The sequence below is a fragment of the Sinocyclocheilus anshuiensis genome, unplaced genomic scaffold (assembly GCF_001515605.1).
Source record: "Sinocyclocheilus anshuiensis isolate Anshui unplaced genomic scaffold, SAMN03320099.WGS_v1.1 scaffold782, whole genome shotgun sequence".
Taxonomy (NCBI): domain Eukaryota; kingdom Metazoa; phylum Chordata; class Actinopteri; order Cypriniformes; family Cyprinidae; genus Sinocyclocheilus; species Sinocyclocheilus anshuiensis.
The window spans coordinates 850188-872350 of record NW_015546111.1 but is presented as its reverse complement, the minus strand read 5'-3'; the positions used below and the strand labels follow the sequence as shown (position 1 = coordinate 872350).

Sequence of the window (22163 nt, the reverse complement as noted above, 5' to 3'; positions counted from 1 at the left end):
CATGTTCTTGCAAACTAATAACTAAACGAAAAATTTCAGGGAAAATGTTTTTTTTTTTTGTTTTTTTAATTAAAGACTGAAAGAATTGTCGGAAGCCTAATGGTGGTGATGTTGAAGTCATGCAACCATGGTGTAGTTTGTTTATAGCCTATACATTTAGCTTTTTACTTCTGCCAATTGTATTTAGGCTTCAAAATTCATAAAAGTTGTGTTCACAAATCCTTGGCTTGTTCCTAATAAACCTACAAAGGTTTGAGCTGAGCTACTGTAACGCCACTGAAAAATGTAGTTAGCCTTGCTTTTAGCTGGTGACTCCTCAACAGTGGCGTGAACACACTGCAGTTCCCTATATGCGCAATGACAGAGGAGGTCTTGTCCTCTAATTAATCTGGCATGTCTTTAAGCTCCAACACTGGATCACTTTGCAGGCCTGTTGAATAATTCACATCTCCTCTACGAGCAACTGTGAAAGCCTGCGGTCTGCAGCCACCTCACATCCACGGTAGGAAATGGGAGGAATACAAAAAAGGAGCAACTGAGAGAGCTAGGGCAGGCGCAAGTGAGATTGAGTACAAAAATAGACATTACAGAGATAGAAAGACAGTGATAAGAACCACCAGACTGAGAAAGCGACAGGAGGGAAGGATGGAAAGGCAGACAGACAGTGGTCTAAAAGGGCAGAGAGAATCTAATGAATCAGCAGAGACTACGAGTCCATCCCACAAGAGCAGATCTGGCTGACAAAGCATCAGGATATAAAATGTCAGTCCGGTCAGTCTTTATGTTCAAGTTCCATTTAGGATGTGCCCAAGAACAATAGGAGCCCTGACTTCTCTCCCAGACTCCACATAATTATGGACTGTCTGCCTAGTAATGGGTTTTCAACAATTGCACAGCACAGTGTACCCTGTTGCAAATGCCATGACTTCTTATAAACACTGTTTACAATAAGCAAGGGATAATGTGTAGCCAGCCGGTCATTCTCACAAAATGATCACAGATAGGGTGACCAAACAAATGAAGCTGTGAGCATGAAATATTGATTTGAACTGAAATTACTTTTTAATCTTACCTGTATATTATAAAACTACCACTAAAAAAATAGCCCATTGCAATGTACAAAAGAATCGGCCATGCAACAAGGTGAATACTGCAAAAATATTCCAGTGATATTTCAGTCATTATTGCTACAAATGGTAACGGAGACACAAGATGCTTCCGGTTGAGTTTGTTTGAATAACCTGTTGCAAAAAACAGGGGAGTGGTTAAGATTAAAATATAAACATGTAGAAAAGTGTTTTCTTAGCTTGCACGGTTTGTTAAAACTGGGCCCTGATATATAATGTTGCCATGGATGACCAATCAGAATTGTGTATTCCATAATGCAATGACATCAAATGCTCTCAACATTGCTTAAATTAAATTAGAACTTCTTTTAAACTATATGTACTCAAAATTGAAAACAGAATAATGTACATTATTAACATTAATAATGTACATTTACATTAGCTAATGCAGTTATCATAAACTAATAAAAAACAAGATTTACCAAAAAAAAAAAAAGTATTTAAAAAAAATTAACTCAGAAATGTTAAATTTCTGTAATTAAATTTTCTAAAAATGTTTTAAGTAATTAAAAGTAATTGTATTAAACGGGAATTTTGAAGTAGAAAAAAACTGAATTAGTATTTTCTTATCAAACCATTAATCTGTTTCATCTGCAACTTTAAAAAATATATTACAGCTAGTTACATATATATTATAGCTTAGTACAAATATATGACAGCTTAGTTAATTTTATATTATTATTCTTTATATTATTAAGATTAAAAAATGCTAAAAGTATGGTTCATTATGTCATGATACCGAGTGCATTTACTGACAAATTAAACTATGTTGTAAAGTGTTACCTTTAAAGCTACATAAGCATGAGAGGTTAAATAAACGAACACTCCAATAGAAGTTACAGTCTTAGAACATTTTATTGTTGTTTGAACACCCGTCCCACCCCAACCCTCAGTTCCCCATGAGATATATGCCTCTTGTGTCCTCTTCCTGTCCCACAAACACATGGTCAAAAACACAGTTCTTTTTCAGTTCATTCAGCATCATACAGAAACACTTGGAAGGAAACAAATAAACAAATAAAACGCACAAAAAAAAAACAAGGACCTGGCTCAACAGTTGTCAAGAGTGGCTAAAGTCCTTCCTCTCTCATAGTGACACCCTAGGGATAGTTATGCATGACTACCATTAGAAGCTGGCTAATGTCTTTGGAATGAGCACGGTAAAAAAAACAAAAAACACTTTTTTTTTTAGTGACTGTTTTTAAAGTGACTGAATGGGCCTTCTGAAGGGGCAACTTTGGAATGGCTTTTAGAGATCCTCCTCAGCTGACTGAGCATTTGTCAGATCTTTTGGCGGCATATTTATAGGAAATAGGTCTTATACAGTACATTCAACTCTTTCTGTCACTTTTCAATTGTTAAATCTGGCTGAACAAACTTTATTCACATACTATTCAAAGAACACAAATATACATCTATATGTACACATACTTTCCACTTGAGATCTGAGTGTCCAGGCACTTTCCAAGAAAGTCCACAGGGGGATTTGGTGAAGAAAGTCACAACACTGTCATTATAATCTGTTCAATCAATATTTTCTCTGGCTCCCTTAGAGAAACAGTTTCTCCAAAAATGAATATTCTGTCATCATATTGTCCCAAATCCCATAAGATTGTAAATCAAAATGTATCCTTTGTGTTTCACAGTAGAAATTAAGTCCTATCGGTTTGGAACAGTAAATAATGGCAGATTTCTCATTTTTGAGTGAGCGGTCCCTTTAACTACAATAGCTTGTTAACACCATCAGTCATCTGATGCGGTCGCGAGCTGTCAGTCAGTGTGGACTGAGGCAGGCTGACATCTGAGATGGTTTATGCAGAGTAATGTAATCAATGGGAAACGCCTCTGTGGTTTGCTAACTTGGCATCTTGCTGGTATGGCAATTTCACAGTTGGGGGTCATAACAATTTGAGAGATGTGTGTTTTTGTGTAATACTGATGTGGATACTCTGACTATTTTATTCTTTTATTTCAGTTCTTATTTTCAGTTCTTTTAGTTTAAACTACTGTAGTTCAATGGTGGTAAATTCAATGGTATTTTTTATCGCTGAACTCCTGGCTGTCAGCTCTACTTACTGCACTAAACTGTCTGGCACCTTCCACAAATTAATTACAAATTACAGTCTGGAGCTCTTAAAGAAATTACTTTTTCTTTTCTTTTCTTTTCTTTTCTTTTCTTTTCTTTTCTTTTCAACCAACAGTGAAAGAAGGTTCTTTGACTTATGACAATTTTGATTTTCAACCTCAGAAATTCACATTAAATTTTACAGTATTTCTTTTCTTTTTTCTTTTCTTTTCTTTTCTTTTCTTTTCTTTTCAACCAACAGTGAAAGAAGGTTCTTTGACTTATGACAATTTAGATTTTCAACCTCAGAAATTCACATTAAATTTTACAGTATATAAGCGGTTTTTAATGCATTTTCTATGGGACATTCTTTGGTAACTCCGTTACCAATCTTTGAGAATCTTAAAGCAAGTTTAAAAGCAAGACATTTTGATGATTTGATTTTACAATGTGGCAACAAAAAAAATTTATTTTTAACTGTATAACTAAATATATAGCATTAATAATGGATTTCTGAGGGCGTGAAAGGCCAAAATTACTATCTTAAACAGAAATTCGACAAGCTAACATAGGATTTGTACCTCTGATGCTTGAAAAAAACATCATCAGACACCCACAGTACTGTATTCATTAATTGCACACTTGACAATCAGATGATAAAGCACTGTGTATCCAGGCTCTTAAAATGGCAAATAAAACCCATCAAATACAGCAATGCAACAGAAATGGACTGTGAATATGTAAACTTAAAGGGATGCGTTGCAAAATCTTGAGCCCAGGATTCAGCTGTACACTCAAAGCTGCACAATTATTAAACAAATCCACTGAAAGAACACGAGTCAGTCCGATAAATAGTTACAAGTGAAAAGAAGAAGATTGCCGGTGTTCCTTCTGGTCCCTTTCTCCTCACTTCTGACAGTTTCGCCTCGTCTTGTTGTAAAAAGACTATTAACTGCGCTCTCTCAAAACTGGCACCATGTATAGTAATAAACTCCGCCTCCGATGATACAAGAACCAATCCTCAGAGAAAAGTACCCATGAGGGAGACATGTCTCGCTAAACGTTGGTGAAACAGCGTGTCCTTTGCATTGAAGAGGCATCGGCGTCTTGATAGGCAGTTGATGGAAAGCTGTCTGCTGGTTGAATCGGTGTGTGTGGATGTCAGTGTTTGAGCATGCATGTGTGTGTTTGCCCTTTTGGCACTTTTTAAGGGGCATGGCAAGTGCCCGACTTCTTTTTAAGAGCCACGGTAAAGACGCCCAACTCTCAACTCCACTGCACTGCACATGAAGAGACCTTCTCCAAGTGATGCTTATTTTTGCTACTCAGTCCAGCCAGCCAGAGAGAAACAGGCAGGTGTAAAATAAAACTGCCATTTTTAGAAACGGCCAACTATCTCTGCGAGCAGAGATAAACCAACCACACCGCACCAAGCCAGGCTCTGGAATCGCTCACAGTTCTGAGGAAAATATGCTGAAAATATCCTAAACCGAAAAAACAGCCATGTCAAAGAAGGGTGTAACATATTTAGGTGTTTGGGGCAAAAAGGCAGAAAACGCTACTCCGCTTTTTTTTGGAACCCACTTCTTCCTTCGGCTTTTATGATCTGGCCAACAGACGGCAGAAAGACGGGAAGCAGGGGTGATTAGGGGGTGTGAGAGTGAGCCTGCTGGTGGTCCTGCTCCGTGCAGTGAGGTCAGGATGGCAGGATTGGAGGGGAGTGGGGGGATTCCGCTATCTGACCTCCAAGCAGTCCAAATACTCCAGAACCAGCTCATAACAGAAACGATACTGCTCCTGCACCACACAAGACACAGAGAAATGAGAGAATTAGTGCAATAATTTAATTTCATATCTACGTAAACACTACCGTTCAAAAATTTGGGGTCAGAATGTTATTCTTTAAGTCTTTACGTCTCTAATGCTCATCAAGGCTGCATTTATTTGATCAAAATATAGTAAAAACAGTAATATTGTGAAATATTATTACAATTTGGTCATTTGGTGCTTGAAAAACAGTTCTTATTATTATCAATGTTGAAAACAGTTGTGCTGCTTAATATTTTTTGTGGAAACCGGAATACATAAGTAATTACAAGTAATTACAATACATAAGTAATTTTTGCTTATTAGTATGGTTGAACTGGATCATCGAAGGTCAGAAGCAAAGACATTGGTTAATAGAATGGGATTAAATACATAAAGGATATTTGTGTTGTTTAACGCTTAATTATTGCAGGTTTGCGTCATATTCAGAGTTGCATTATTTTGATTCATTTTGAGGAATACTGAATCTGTTTTTTTATTTTTTTGTGAGTGAGATGAATTAATGCATATTCATATTTATTTTAGAACTACAGTAACATCTGATTTCTCTCAACATGGGGACAGGAGAGCTGTCAATCAATAAATTGGAAAAAAAAGTAACTTGCGTTACTTATTTGAAAAAGTAACTCAGATATTCTCTTGTAAATTAAAAAGTAATGCGTTACTTTACTAGTTACTTGAAAAAAGTAATCTGATTACGTAACTCGCATTACTTGTAATGCGTTACCCCCAACACTGCAAATCATTATTTTATTTTTAGAGCTGTCAGTTTTTTTTTTACATTAACATTCAGCAAATTTGATAACATTCTTATAAAAACTGGATATAAATCATTAATTAGTATTATTTTATTGTATCTGCATATGGTTTTGTAAAAAAAAAAAAAAACATCAGATAACACAATGACAATACAAAAGCAAACGAATTTAATTTAGGAAACAATGACAATTTTGTCATCTTCTAAATTTCACATTTATTTATTCATTTATTCATTCATTCATTTATTTATTTACACATGGTATAAGTATTTATACATGAAAATATTAAGCCACCTTTCTATATTAGTTAGGAGGTCCCTGATCATATTTGGGGTTCTCTGGCATCCAAAAGATTGAAAACCCCTCATTGGGGCCAGGAAAAAGTGAGGGGGCCTGTCAATTTTCTAGATAAGCCCTGGTCTACGGTACAGACTGTAGCTAAACTGATGCTTTTGGCATTTGGCCGTTTAATTCGAAGGCAAGACTTCCTTTTGCGATTCCTCCCATTTGTTTTGTCAATAATCTCTTTATTCTTTCTCTGAATAGATCTGTTATAGTTTGATTTCACTGGCAATGAACTTAGGTACCTACCAGTGTCTCCACCATGTTGGGTTTAGCATTACGAAGGGTTTTGACGGCATAGAAGATGTCCACCATGTTCTGGTACAGGATCATCTCCATCAGGATGTTGCTGGCACAGTACGTTCCGCTGCGGCCACCGCCGTTCCTAGACAGACAAGAATACAACAAACCCGGCTGTCATGAGTAAAGATGAGACACTGAAGATAGTGGAGAAACAGATCTGTCTACAGCAGAAATTTCTCATATCCAGTTAATATGAAACCAGCCTACACCAGAGGCATACAAAGAGCTTTTTGAAGATCCGCCGAGGTCTTCTGCTATGTATGCATACAGCACGACGGCGGCAGCTAGATGAGGCAATGGTGAGATAATCAATCGCAGTCAGTGCTTTGGCAGCTCTGGATTTAGCGCTGAGAAAGGCCTGTGCTGTTCTGTATTAAAGCATAATTGATTTCATCTCCATAATCTCTTCTCTTTGCCTGTGGTTGGTAACACTGTGTGACAGTTTTGAGTGATGTGCTTCTGGGCGGCGATGGGAAGCGAATTCGTGCCTGGGGTTCCAGATGAGGCAGCTCGGTGGGCAGGAGGGGAAACGAAGCCATGGGGGAAGTGAAGGGTGCGGTTAAAAGGATAATGACCATGTTAACACCTAGGCTAAGATCAGTGAGTCTGGGCATGAGTGAAGTCCCTGTTTAGAAAATTATTTTATTTGAGAGCCGTTTTGTTTGTTTAATTGTTCATGTCAGAATATTGTTCATGATCTGTTTGCAAAGGTACACAGAAATATATAATCTCTTATCTGGCTCACTGGCAAACAGAGATAGGGGTCACGGCACACACAGATAACACTGTGTGAAGACAAGGATGAAGTGTGCCGTTCAAGGGCACAATGGCCATCACCCAGGCCGTAGGAGCAAGGAGCTTCAACAATATGCAAGGCAGGAACATCACCTAATGGTCAACGTGCATTTTGTCATTCAGAGTAACTGCTTTTTTTATTAGCTCATTTATTTCTGCTCTTCAGTGTTAATACAATGCTTTTATCTTTCCCTTTTTTTCCTCTTTGATTTGGCTTATACTGTAATTTCTCTTATTTCTGTTTTAGCTGTATAGAAGTTTATGGCCGAGTTGTGCACCATTCAAAACTGAAATATTGCCTTTTATTGAATCAAATTTAAACTACCATTTCAAAGTTTGGGGTTTGTAGGATTTTTAAAGAAGTCTCTTATGTTCATCAAGGCTGCATTTATTTGATCAAAAACACAGTAAAAGCAGTAATATTGTGAAACATGACTACAATTAATATTAGGTTTCTATTTTAATATACTTTAAAATGTAATTTATTCCGGTGGTGGCAAAGCTTAATTTTCATCAGCCATTACTACAGTCTTCAGTGTCACATGATCCTTCAGAAATCATTCTAACAGGTTGATTTATTAATATTTCGTTGGAACCTGTCCTACTTTTTTTCAGGATTCTTTGATAAATAAAAAGTAAAAAGAACAGCATTTATTCAAAATAGAAATATTTCTCTCAAAGTATGTCTTTACTATCACTTTTTTTTAATCAATTTAACATATCATTGCTGAATAAAAGTACTGACCTCAAACCTTTGAACAGTAGTGTATAATGTTACAAAAGATCCCCCCCCCCCCAACCCAACCCAAATATCTGACCCCGAACTTCTGAATGTAAATTCCAGTAAATTCCACTTCCTGTAGTTCCAATTGAACTTGTTTCCAAATAAACTCTAAAATAATAAAATCTCAAATTGGAAAGTGTTTGGAAACACACTGGCTCATAGATCTTCCACTACTTTTATTACTGATGAAGAGTGCCGGTGCACCTGCTAGACCAGACATACATCTCACCGTGCAAATAGAAAAAAATTATCTGAATCTGTTTGCATCAGTTGCTTGGGGAAACATCAATCAATGACACATTGCAGAGGACACATGGTGGAAGTAAAAGATGTAGTTAAGCACAGCAGGACTGCATCAATTAGCTGATTTCTCTTTTTTGTATCATTTGTCTGCATATAATTAGCAGTACATAAAGCTTATGACAGATTACAATATACAGTTGTAGGAGTGTATTACTGTGCAGCAAAAATCAATAGACAGAATGCCAAATAATCAAACCAAAACATTAACAAAGAAATATTAGAATACACTCAAAAAAGAGCAACTGTTTGTTCAGTTTAGCTAATTAAAATGAGCTAATGCAACAAAATTCTTGATCATATTGTCACAACTTAATTTATTTGTGCAAATTTAATTTGCAAAATGGAAGTTTACTTAATCTATTTGCATTAACACTATGAATAATTTGAACTGGCCATAATTGAATGTACAGATATCCAGATGCAAACCTAAACAGACACAATGGAAATTGATTCTAATGATTCTAACAATACTACTCACAGGCACTGGACGACGGTACGACCTTCCCCACACTCCCTCTGCCACTTCTGCACGCTGGCCAGCAGGTTGAGGAAGGCCTTTTTGGAGTCAGGCACGTCACGGTACGCAGACCAGCGCAGGAACTGGAACTGGCACACGACCAGCTGACCCTCCTGCAGCTTCACATGGATGAGATGGGGGAAAAGGAAAGGTCACGATCAGTAATGCATCACCAGCTGTGCATTTGGGCTTGTTTATGAATGTGTACAGTAGCGTAGAACTGTTCTCCATGCTGAGGTCTCAGCAGTGCCAAGTCAGCAGCGTTTAGGTTGTGATGAATGAGTCTGCTGGGAAAGAGTTTCACTCGGGTGGGGAAGAAACACTGTAAGGCTAGCCCTGATACACGCCTGCTTTGGCTTCAAACACAGGTGGAATTAATATAGAGCCCTGAGGCACACCCCGAAACTGCCCTCAGGGTTGCTGGGAGGAAGTGAGCTGACCATAGCTGACCATAGCTGAGCGACACACTTTAACAAGTTTGACAATGATTTTTCTGCTAAAATGTTCTTTCAATTTGTAAACAATTGATAGGACATACATAGATGCCAGAGGAAGTTAAATTAGGTCATAGGGTGTATTATGAAGTTATATTCAAATTAAAGGATTTTTAAATGAAAATTGAGCTGTTTTTACAGATAATAATGCTCAATGAATCTCATTCATGTTCAATTTGAATATGACGCATTGTGCCATCAGTTGTTGTGTGGCTGTTTGATATACAGAATAAAGGGTGGAGCTGAAATTTAAGGGGAAATTTTGTCCAGTAAATAACAACAATTTTTTAACATAAACCAGCAATTACAGAGTTTACGCACCTCACTAACAATTTTAAGTTCTCAGAATGTCCTGGCAACTTTAGTTTTTGGTTCCCAAAGAGGACAATTTAACATTCTCTGTTGATTAGCCAGGAAAAAGAATGTTTAGGTTCCAACGTTCTCCTAACCTCTATATTCCAATATCCTTTACCCTGCTGTACATCAAAAATCAGACTACAAACCATGTCTTGTTTTTATCCATTATTTAATCAATCATTAAAATAAGCCAAGCGCATCATCAAACATAATATGGAGGATTAAACTAATATGCAAGATTTAATTTTTCCATTAACATGTAAGATTTCCTGGATAATCACAACCCATGAATGCCCATATTTCTAAGCGATTAAAAAAAAACCAAGTCTCTACAGCAGACATACAACAGCGCAGAAAGTGCACCGCTTTAAAGGGGTCATATGACGTTGCTAAAAAGAACATTATTTGGTGTAATGCAATGTGTTTATGCGGTTTAAGGTTCAAAAAACATTATTTTCCACATACTGTACTTTATTGCTGCTCCTCTATGCCCCGCCTTTCTGAAACGCGTCGATTTTTACAAAGCTCATCGGTCTGAAAAGCGAGGTGTACGCTGATTGGCCAGCTATCCAGTGCATTGTGATTGGCCAAATGCCTCAAGCGTGTGACGGAAATGTTACGCCCCTTACCATATTGTGATGCCGTGTCCCGGCGCGACGACACAAAACCAATAAAACCAATTACAAACGAGACATTTGTTGCATCCAGTGGGGATATAATTACTAATTATAATGACTTGTACTGTCTTTTTACGCGTTGTGTTGCATATCCCGCCGCGTAAACATAAAACATGTTGTGATCGGAGAAACGACAAACAACAAGCGCTACCCTACACTGCTCAAAACTCGCGTTTGAATCGTCAGTGGCAAATTCTTTTAATATTAAAATGTACTTACAGGCTGTGAGTCAGAAGTGCCAGACTGTCCATGCAAGAAGGCCAAACAAAGTAGTTTCGCTTTCACACCGAAACACACAGCGTCTCCATGACATGGCGGCGGCGGCAGCAACAATACTACAGCGAGAATAAACGTTATGCCTTCTTTCTTTGTGTAAATATTTGGGCGGTGTTATGCAAATCTTCCCACACAGTGACGTAGACGTGGGGGCGTGTTTAAACGAGGCGTTTTAGGAGGGTGTGGACGAGTCTTAACTTTTATAAAGAATATCTCTTTGGGTTTGAGACTTTAGTCTTTGCAACTTTAGGGATCTTATCTATGCACGAACAGCTTGTAACACTCCAAAGAGAAAGGAAAACTTTAAATCGCATCTTATGACCCCTTTAAATCAGAAGCGTACAAAAACAGTAACACTAACATTCTCCACCACACAATCTAAGTAATAGAGATGTCACATTTGAATAACACACTCGCACAAGCGCACCCATCCACACACCCCTTTAATTCCCTCTACAGCACTGGAAATGCCTTCCCCCCACTCAATCGCCTTAGTTTCTAACATTCCACAGACACGCTGCATGCCAAAGCATTATAACACTGTGACATCTGTCAAAAGTACATCGAGCTGAGAGAAAAATGCAGGCATCTACTAGGCAAAGAGCACTGCTATAAAAAATTCGCAGAACAAAACAGGACAAAATTAGCCCTTAGAATAATGACAAGCTGGGGCAAATTGAAAGTGGTAAAAATGACCTTCAGTGGCATACTCATTAATGTATATTTCATATCTGCAGGCTTATAAAAACGTATTTAGGCATCTGTCCTTGCCTGCGAAAGTGCCGCCATATGAAGTGTCGTGCTGATGGTATGAAAATGGATATTTTGAAATAGATTTTCCTCTGTTCTTTAATTGCTCTTGTAGCTTTGGCTGACAAAATATATTGGACTGACAAACCCTATTTATTAAACTCTTTATCTTGTAGTCTATTAAATCGTGATCTGAATGTAACATGGCATAATAGCTAACAGAGTAATGTAAAACGCCTTTCAAAGCTTTTCAAATATTACATAAAAGTTTTTTTTAAATTTGTGGAATTAAGCTGACAGTTAAATGGCACAACATAATGATATAGTGGTTCCAAGGTATGAAAAATGTATTATCGCAGAATATCATTTAAACCCTGTGGTGGTAATTCAAGGAATTCTCCCAGGAAATTACTTTGGAATCTACTTTGCATTTTTAGAAAGAACATTAAGAGGCTCATTTGCACAGCTGGATGACATTTTACCTTATGTATACCTTTAGAGGCCCAAAAGGATCAAGTGAGTAAACTTTATTTTTAAAAAATGCTTCAGTATGATGTAATTTTGCATAATTGCTCAATTAAAGCAATTTTATGAAGTGAGTAAAAATGATGATTAAGTGATTAACTTTCTGTTAACTTAAGGGTATATTAAGGGTCTGCTAGGGCTACAATGTAATAAGGTAATGTGAGGAAAACTTCTTATATATTAAAAAGTGAATTATCATTTATGGAACTCACTCTTGTCACATTTTTGACCCGGAAAAGTCGGGTGATGATGTCCTCATCTGCAGACATGGACAGAAACTCCACTTGCATAGGACCATACTGCTGAAGACCTGGTTCAGGCCAGTACTGCACACAAGGCTGGAAAGATAGAAGAAAACCGAATGAGATATAAGACAGAAGGAGAGAGAGAGAATGAATGAATGAATGAATCATTTCATTCATTCTCTCTCTCTCTAATTGAATAAAAAACACAATTCAGCATTACATGAGTTCAAGACATTCAAGAAGGTGTTTTAATCATTTCTTCATGGAATGTTTAAAGTAAAAAGAGAGAAGAATAGGGAAGAAAAGGAAATGAATTCTGGAGGAAAAAAAGGTCTAGAGGGTTCTGCAAGGGAAAAGTGTCTAGAGTGAAAAAGGTTCTAGAGGGAAAGGGGTTCTTGAAAGAAAAGGCTTCTGAATGAAGTATATATTACAGTATAGCTGCTGAACTTATGATGATCAAGCAGGACAGTCAGAGGCCAACCCCCCATAATCTAAAAACCCAAAAGGATTTCAATCCAAGAATGTGATGCGAAATGAATGAGATTCACCATTTTTATCATTCAATCGAATGAATATTTTGACTCATCTGTATTTGGAATATGTTGCAGCCTTGGAATTCACCATCCATACATACGAAATGCTGTAGCCTTACTAAGCCGAACTGAGCTGAAATTAAACGGGCGGAGACGGTGAGAACAGGCGAGAAAGACGAAGAACATTAATGACAGCAAAGCAAGTGAGGTGATAAATATTAATACTTATGGACTGCAGAGAGCAATCGTGCGAATGAAGAAGAGGGAGAGACGTTAATCCACCACAGAGAGAAAAAGGAACAGATCGACTGCGAGAGTGACACTGAGCAACTGCCGGCATGTTAGCGCACGTCAGGGTTTTCAGAGAACCGTGATCGAGAAGAGCACCGGAATGCAACTCCGCAAACTCAAAGGGAAGCTTTATGTAAATGAGACTTGACTATATGCTTATGAATATAGAACATTTCACAAGGAGATTAACAGAAGCTGTGGACAAAATAGCTTAAACGACTTCAAAGGACATGCAATGATGCGAATGCAAAAAGGCAACCTATAAAGATGTATTTTGAAGAAAAACTCCCAAAGTCCTCTTGGGCGCTGTATTTAGTGGAACTTCTGCTGGCTGTGTGGATGCTTTCACTTACCCAAGCAGAGTTCGATTGGTTCAGCTGATTCAGCATGACCACAGAGGTGCAGCCATAGTCAAACACCAGCCTCCAGAAGTCAGAGGTTGTGCCGGGCAGTGGGTGCGGGGTTACAATGAAGGCAGCAGGCCGGTAGAAACTATCCATCAGTGCCGCGTTAATGTAGTTGTTACTCTCTCCCTCAGTGGTGACCAGGAAGGCGAGGGCCCTGTCAGGTGGGAGAACGTCCATGCTGCGGTTCTTCTCACGGTTTCGTGGTAACAAGGCTATGCTGCACTCCTCGACGTCCAGATGAGGAGTCACAGAGTTTAGAGTCTGAGGGAAAAAGAAATGGAGGATATGCTAAACAATTTCCTGTGCTTGAGGCTTCATTGACAACTTCAATGAGGTCAGTGGGTTTATTATTATCCCTGCCAATGGGTTTATTAATGCATTTCTATGACATCAAAAAGTTCAGAGCGAGACATTTCAAATCAATGTTTTTATAACTTGTTTTGCCTAAAGATAAACTTCTATAATTAATTATTATAGTTTTTGTTAACTGAAAGAAAAGCTACATAATTAAATAAAAAATACCTAATAAAAATAAAAATAAGAAAAAAATAAATGTCACCGTGGCAATTAAAATAAAATAACTAAGTTGGAGTATTAAAATGACTAAAACTGAAAAATAAATGTATGCAATATATATATATATATATTCATATTTATCTCAAAAGATCAAATTTGATTCTTTCTTAAAAACAAAATGAAAAAGCGAAAGAAAGAAAGAAAGAAAGAAAGGTTAGAAAACTAAAGTGACTCGTGCTGGCACGTTGGTGATTATGAAGATTTCCATTATGCACTAATAGTATTGTGTATCTGGTGACCGCAGATGTGCCCCAACTCCAACAACAGCTTTTGAAACTAGCTTTAACATGCATTAAATCTCACTCGTCTAAACTATTACTGCTACTACCAAACAAAAGGCCAACCTCATACATAACAAATACCGTTTCTATAAGCTTATCAAAGTCAGGAAAAAATAGTGCAAATCAAACAGACATGATACATGCACTCTTCCCCATGAAAACCAAAAGGTAAATAGATTTGCTGTTCTCTACTACAGCCAAAGGAACATATATAACAACAATTCAACAGAAAACATGACGTCTACATAAACATCAAAAATATGTATGTACAAAACCCTAATAACTATAGAACAATATACTGTACACCCTGTAAACCAAATCAGCTTTCCTGTACTTCCTGTACAGCTAAAAATTGCTTATAATGAATGCATTATAATTCACCTGGAAAGTAAAGTCAGAAAAATGCAATGTAGAGGTAAGTGCAGGAGAGCAAGGGTAGTTCTGCCATACTTCCACTGAATCAATAAAAGTATTCTCAGCAACACATATGGAGTGGTACATCTTTTATGAAATAACCTTCACCGGCCTTTCGCTCCCTGGGGATCTGTGGCAAAGTGAAACACGGCTGACTACTGCTCCCAATGGACAACGAATGCGAGGTATTTCTTCTGTTACACGTTTTGCACTACTACCTTTATTATTTCTGTTCGATGTTCTAGTAAAACAATTAAACTTCTGTAATCAATAGTCTCCTACTGAAGAACCTTCCCCTATGATGCCCACGTTGCCAGTGTATACAAATGAAATAAAGGATTCTAAGTTCCGAAAGTTTTCAACATTCTGCCATTTATTACATCTCAGTTTTCTCATTGTTATGTGTGTAGGTGTACATACGCCATGGAATGGACCTGTGCTGCCGCAGGCATCATTCATTGGAGTCAAAAAAATTATTTAAATGTCCTCTGAATGTCTAGCCACACTCAATTACATTTATTTAACAGTATTGATCGTTAATCTACAGGCAGCGGGTATGTCACACTTTGTGTAGCTCAGAGTCTTGTTTGACTGCTGCCGTCAACCTTGCTTCGCTCCATTGAACAGGTTTAGCATTTATTGAACTTCATAGGAAGTTATTTATTAATTTGAAAAATGTACTTTCTGTGAAAGTGAAACTTTCTGCCCTGTTCAGGTCATTTATGGAAACTAAGCTGCAAAAAATAGACCCCAAGAGTTTCAGAATTATGCTATAGCCTTCGTTTGGAATATAACTAAAAAGAGTAATATATGAGTATATATGCCCATATAAGTGATGTTCTTTTTTTATCACGGTCCCTAAACATTTCTGTCCAACATTAACTGCAGCATGTTTCACTTTGCAAAGAGGTTGATATTGAAGAATGGGGCCGTACAACCTGTGAGTTAGGGAGCTGTCTCTAACACTAGGTGCCATGTGGAACATTTCAGGTGACAAGCAATTTGTCTGCCACCACTGAATGTGAAACTGCTTCGCAATGAGACAAATCCAAAGCCAATCAGAGGATGTTTAAATGTGCAGTCACACAGTCATGTGGAATTTTACACCATTGAGAGATCTCACAATCAAGACCTTGGGAGAAATTACAAAAAAATAAATTGTTTTATATTGTTGACAAAGACCTGGAACTCCTCTCGTAGCTGTGAAGAGTTGCTCTGAGAATCCACCCTCAGCATCTCTTTGTAAGCCAGGGTGAACTCGTTTACTGGGATGGCCGTCTCCCCACACAGACATGCCTCCAGGATGGCATCGTGAATGAATATGTACTGCTCCTATACAGAAAGAGATAGCAAAGACATAACTACACATAGCCTGCTGTAGACTTTAAATTTTGATTCAGTGATAATGTCTGAGTGGGTGAACCATCCACTCTGCTATAACTCCATCTAATTTGACACATTCATGTGAATTTGCTGTTGTGTGCATGACAGGCAAGACATGAATGCATTAATCAGCCAATCACAGTGACAAGGAGGCACTGCTTTCTGTGATTTTTTTTTTTTTACCTTTTTTTAACCTGTATTTTTATTTTGTAATATTTGCTTCCATTTACTTTAATTTTCTCAAGTGTTTTTTTTTTTTTTTTGTGTGGAGGAGGCACTGTCTTCCTTACCTCCTCTGAGAAAACACCCTTGATAGATAAAGTAAGAAATGATCAGAACAGGAACAAGAGGAATAGAAAAGAGAGGACTGGAGGAGTGGCAATGCATGCAAGACAAAAGACAATACAGAGTAAATAGATGCCGATAGCAGAATTTGTTTAACCTCCATGTTTCGATGTAAAAAAAATTTGTGGCATGTTTCAAAGTGCACTTCGAGTGTATACATCGCTCTACATAAACACTTGCGGATGGATTTAATTAAAGCATCTGGCAAATAATTACTAAGGTTTTAAACAGTCAAATGGCTGTGGGATTTACATAATAAAGTTTGGATATGCAAATTTTGGAACATCTAAGCAAAGGCACTTGCCTCCGCAGAGCGGACAGATGCAACAGAGATGATTATTTGCATTTCACACCTATCAATACATGCTTTTCACTGAATTCCAAGGCTAAACATTCTGAATATTCATAGCGACTCCTACAGAACTTATGACTATGCAAATACACGAGATGTCATGTAATAAGTCTCTTTTCATAGCTGGGTAAAGGGAATTATGGGGAAACACGTGAGAGGCTGCACCTCTGTCTGGATCATGTTGATACGGCGAGAGCAAAGGGTCTTCACACAGTTGTAGATGTCCACCACTCCTTCACACTCGGCCATGTCCAGCATTACATCCAGCACGATATAGCAGCCTGTCCTGCCTGCTCCCACACTGAAGAGGAAGAACGAAAGACGAATAGCAAGATCTTCCTCAAAAATGATGACATTTGCTTTTTCTTTGATGGACATGAACTAAAGATCAAGCTGGTGCCACAGTCCTGTTCGACATGGAAGGATGTAAACATTCAAAGTCCCATGTAACAGTTGACAGCAAACACTGACAGAAAATACCAAAAAGTATTACCATGGGTAAAATGGTAAAACCAGATTTTTGGACACATATCATGGTCATATCAGGTTTTTGAACATGTAACATGATAGTCCCACTGTATTCATAAAGTTACCTTGGAGTATTTGAAGGAAATATAGCAATTTTCAAGCAAAACATTTCAATTTTCAAGCAAAACATTTCACTAGAAGTTTGTTTGGTTTTATATTATAGAAACATATATGTTCATACAAATACCTTTCAAAAGTTTGGGGTAAGTAAGTTTTAAGTAAGGTAAGTAACTAAGTAGTTTTATTCAGGGAGTATGCAATAAATCGATCAAAAGAATCAGTAAAGACATTAATGTTACAAAATATTTATATTTCAAATAAATGCTGTTCTTTTAAACTTTCTATTCATCAATGAATCCTAAAAAAGTATTATGCTTTCCACAAAAATATTAGGCAGCACAGCTGTTTTTAACATTGATAATAATACAAAATCGTATTTGTGCAGCAAATCAGCATATTAGAATGATTTCTGAAGGACCATGTGACACTGAAATCTGGAGTAATAGCTGCTGAAAATGTAGCTTTGCCATCACAGGAATAAATCACATTTTAAAATAGATTAAAATAGAAAACAGTTGTTTTAAATTGTAATAATATTTCACAATATCATTGTTTTTACTGTATTTTTGAACAAATAAATTTAGCATTGGTGAGCTTTTGAATGGACATATTTAGACATTTCTGGCTGACAAACATTAGCTGTTATAATATGATGAAATGCAGTGCTCCATACCTGCAGTGGACCACCACAGGCCCTGCGTCGAGTGGCGTGGAGGATTTGACCCGCCGAATGAAGGCTAACAGACCCGTGGCGTGGTATGGGACTCCATGCTCAGGCCATGATGTAAAGTGAAACTGACATACTTCGTGTTTGGCAGAGTATCCCCTCTGAAAGACAAACATGCTCCACACTTCAATTATAATTAATATGTACTGAATTTAATATCATTTAATTATTTTGCCATTTTAATAAAAGGAACACAGGAGATATAAGAAACTTGAACCCGAATTGTCCATACAAGCATCTTGGCTCAATGTGTAAGGACATACCACCAGGCCACGGCTCCAACAAAGATACGGTTGAGCTTTATAAGTAGATAAGTGGCACAATTTTTATTTAATTTTACTACTAATTTTATTTATTCAAGACAAACTGCAACTGGACTGTTTTCCTTTTTTTTTTTATTAGATGAAAAAGAAAATTCCCATTGGCTCAAAAAATCTGAGGTAACTCACTTCTGGAGTTTGTATTCCTCATGGCTCAAGACACCAGGAGAAACTCAGATGAATTAGCAAAAGCAACAGTGAAATAAACACCCAGCTCTGTGGTCCCACTCAGGGGAGGCATGTATGTCTACTCGACAGGCCACTAAGAGACTTCCTATTACCGCATCCCAATTGCTCATCTGTTTGAATGCACACAAAGAAAGCTTCAGCCGACAGCCTGTCTGATGGTTACTAGGAGAAACCTTCCCCAGCATTCGACAAACACACACAAGCACATCATTCCACCCACACCCCATGTTTGATTGACAGGGCCGTGGCAAGCACAAAACTCACATGAAAGGCTGTCGACAGAACTGCGCCTCCACAGGACAGCAAAGAGGATGATAAGAGAAGACAGGGGGTGAGGTGGAGGAGGTTAAATTGGGCTAATTTCAGTAAACGCACCCACATTTAGCCCATTGTATCACAGAGAAGAAGAGATAATGAGAGAAGAGAGAAAGAGATGCTTTAGTTAATGTGCCCGCCATAAAACGTTCTGAGATGAGGCAGCTCTAATCCTGGAACAGACAGCTCGGTGGGCCTCTGCTGGGACCTTATATATGAATACTTAGATAGGTGTCGTATTCCCATAGGTTGATGGGGATCAGCTGAGAGTCAGCTGATTCGAGCTTGACTAACGTGACCTGCCAGAACTAACGCTATGCTTGATTTCATTTACAGGGCTGTCACTCCAAATTCTCCCCTAACACACACATGCAAAATGGGTGCATGCATACACACAATTCACGTTCTACCCTAATCCTAGCAAAGAAGCAATACATATCAGCAGTGCTGGGTAGATTACTTAAAAATTGTAGTTCATTACTGAATACAATTACATTATGAAATGTGTAGTTAGTAAGTAATCCATCACATTCTACATTTTAGGTACTTTTTAATTACTTTTAGATCATTTTTGACCTAACTTATCATTGATTTGAATAGGATAATCTTGTACCATCAATTCAATTCAATTCAAGTTTATTTGTATAGCGCTTTTCACAATACAAATCGTTGCAAAGCAACTTTACAGCAAATTAAGTTTCTACAATATTTAGTGGTAGCTTATCAGTGGTGACTGTCAGTTAATGTACATATGGCAGAAATGTACGGAAAAATCAATTAAAGACGTAATCAAAGAGACGATGAACACTATTAACAGCAATTATTATATGATGCAATCAAACTTATAGCAAAATGTGCCATCAACAACATTAAGTGCATTAAACATAAACGAACTGGAGTTTATGAAGGAACTGCAGGGGGTCTGTGAAAAGCTAATAATTAAATTTAAAAATGTAAAAAAATTAAAACAATCAAAATAAAACACTAACTAAAAAGATTAAATATTTTATTTTATTGACTCTCAATTTTCCATGCAATTATAGTTGGATGACTAGTGGCTGGTCTTTGTCTGCAATATATAAGCAAAAGGCATTTTTTTTTAGAAAGGATAAAAAAGAAGAATTAGGAAGAATCAATGAATTTACTGCCATTTTGTGAATATTACGTAGTCATGTAATCAATGAAAAATGAACTAATTATAAAACAAACATTTTTAAAATATAATATAGTCTAATTACAAGTATTTAATTTTTGCAATCTGATTACGTAATCCAGATTACATATAATCACTGCATATCAGAACAGCAGCACATATGAGCGATTATTAAACAGCTGGAAATACTTGATTCGAATTTGGTCAATCATGGCAATCTTAGATCAAATAGTTTAGAATAATGATGCTAAACTGTATACACGATATAAGAAAATTGATTTTCGACATGGCTGTGATAGTTTCACGTCTCTCATTTCACTCCACTAATTCTTTCTTCTCACATAACAAAATTATTTCAACTCAAATCAATAATTCATGTCCATTTCTTTATTTGGTACGTAGCCGTGTAATAAGCAGGGTAATGTGGAGTAACGTGATACAAGATCTGCGATACAAGACCTGATCACCCTGTCTGCGTTTATTTTGTGATAATGGCCTGCTGACTGTACATTAACGTGTGCATAACAGATTGCATCATATCAAATGGCAGAGCAAATCACATTGCTGTGTGAGAAATAAGAGCCTGTTGGAGCCGTGGCTTAGAGGTGGTGTGGTGATCATGCGGGAGATACAACCCTTCTTTTCCCCATCATTTCCTGTCCTGTCTCTAGAGGAAGAGAAATCATCTCATACCCGCTCCAGGGCAAAAGTTCGCACTGTGTACTCCGCCAGAGTTTCGGTCTTCAGCAGGGTGATCTTAATGTCTCCGTACATCTCTGACTCATCTGGCCAATACTTACAGCATTTCACCTGAAAGACAAACCAAAATAAACAAACTCAGGTTAGAAAACATCAGAGGTCCACAGCAGCATGATACTAGCGCTGGGTGATATGTGATACATTATATTTCAAATGATTTTTATGATTAATATAAAATTAAACAACATGAATATTGAGAAGATTTTAATGCACAATTAAGTTTACTAAAAAGCATGTCATTACATTAGTTTCATGATTCTATCTCGCATGAGTATGAAAGTGTTAAGACAGATGTTTTAACAGATTCTCTGATTAAAACTTCAGTAGCAAAAAATGGCATTAAATTCAGGAAATTTTATATATTTTCCTGTATCAGTTTAAACTGTCTGTGCATGAACTGATTAAAAAACCTGGCCAAAAAAAGTACCTTCATGACATTTTTCATATATTAAAATGTTTAAAATGATGGAGAATACTGGTGCTATCAAAGTGCTTTGAATAAATTTAATGAAATGCTGTACAGAAAACAAGCCTTGATTATTTGTAATCATCTTAAGACATTTCAAAGAAAATACATAAATAGAGATGTATAATTTTGGAATATTTCCAAAAATCTGAAAAAAAACCCAACATATATCAATTTGATATTCTATACTTATTTTACATCTTAAACCTTCCGGTCTGTGAGTTAAAGGGGTCATATGATGTGATTTCCACATTTTCCTTTCTCTTTGGAGTGTTACAAGCTGTTTGTGAGTAGATAAGATCCATAAAGTTGCAAAGACTAAAGTCTCAAACCCAAAGAGATATTCTTTATAAAAGTTAAGACTGGACCACGCCCTCCTAAAACGCCTCGTTTAAACACCCCCAAATGTCTACGTCATGATGTGGGAAGATTTGCATAACGCCGCCCAAATGTTCACGCTGTGTGTTTCGTTGTGAAAGCGAAACTACTTTGTTTGGCCTTCCAAAAGAGGACACAACTAGAAATCAGTGGTTAAGTTGTATTTACAACACTGTTCCAGAACAGTTCAACCCAAATATTCAGATCAGATGTGAGCAACGCATTTACAGAGGACAAGGACTGTTTCCTGGGAGAGTAGCCTACAATGCCGGTGTTCTGACAAATAATGCTGACTCACAGACTGTAAGTAAGTTTTCATATTTAAAGAATTTGCCACTGATGATTCAAACGCGAGTTTTGAGCAGTGTAGAGTAGCGCTTGTTGTTTGTCGTTTCTCCGATCACAAATGCAGACATGGTTTCATTTTTACGCGGCACGATACACAACGCACCGCGTAAAAAAGACAGTACAAGTCATTATCCGTAATTAATCAATCCGTAATTATGTCCCCACTGGATGCAACAAATGCCTCGTTTGTAAT

The 22163-nt window shown here is 37.3% G+C and overlaps 1 protein-coding gene across 1 annotated transcript in view; it reads right to left on the bottom strand.

The window, feature by feature from the left end:
• Window positions 1-4166: 4166 nt before the first annotated feature.
• LOC107700666 (receptor-type tyrosine-protein phosphatase U-like) overlaps window positions 4167-22163 on the bottom strand; it is a 103790-nt gene continuing 85793 nt past the window's right edge. Inside the window, exons 21-29 of the mRNA XM_016502403.1 lie at window positions 20713-20829; window positions 17989-18143; window positions 16893-17028; window positions 15830-15979; window positions 13323-13637; window positions 12113-12238; window positions 8783-8934; window positions 6369-6504; window positions 4167-4989 (exon numbers count right to left, since the gene is read on the bottom strand). Coding sequence (XP_016357889.1) covers window positions 4927-4989; window positions 6369-6504; window positions 8783-8934; window positions 12113-12238; window positions 13323-13637; window positions 15830-15979; window positions 16893-17028; window positions 17989-18143; window positions 20713-20829 — 1350 coding nt within the window. The 3' untranslated portion in view covers window positions 4167-4926. The remainder of the gene's footprint in view (window positions 4990-6368; window positions 6505-8782; window positions 8935-12112; window positions 12239-13322; window positions 13638-15829; window positions 15980-16892; window positions 17029-17988; window positions 18144-20712; window positions 20830-22163) is intronic.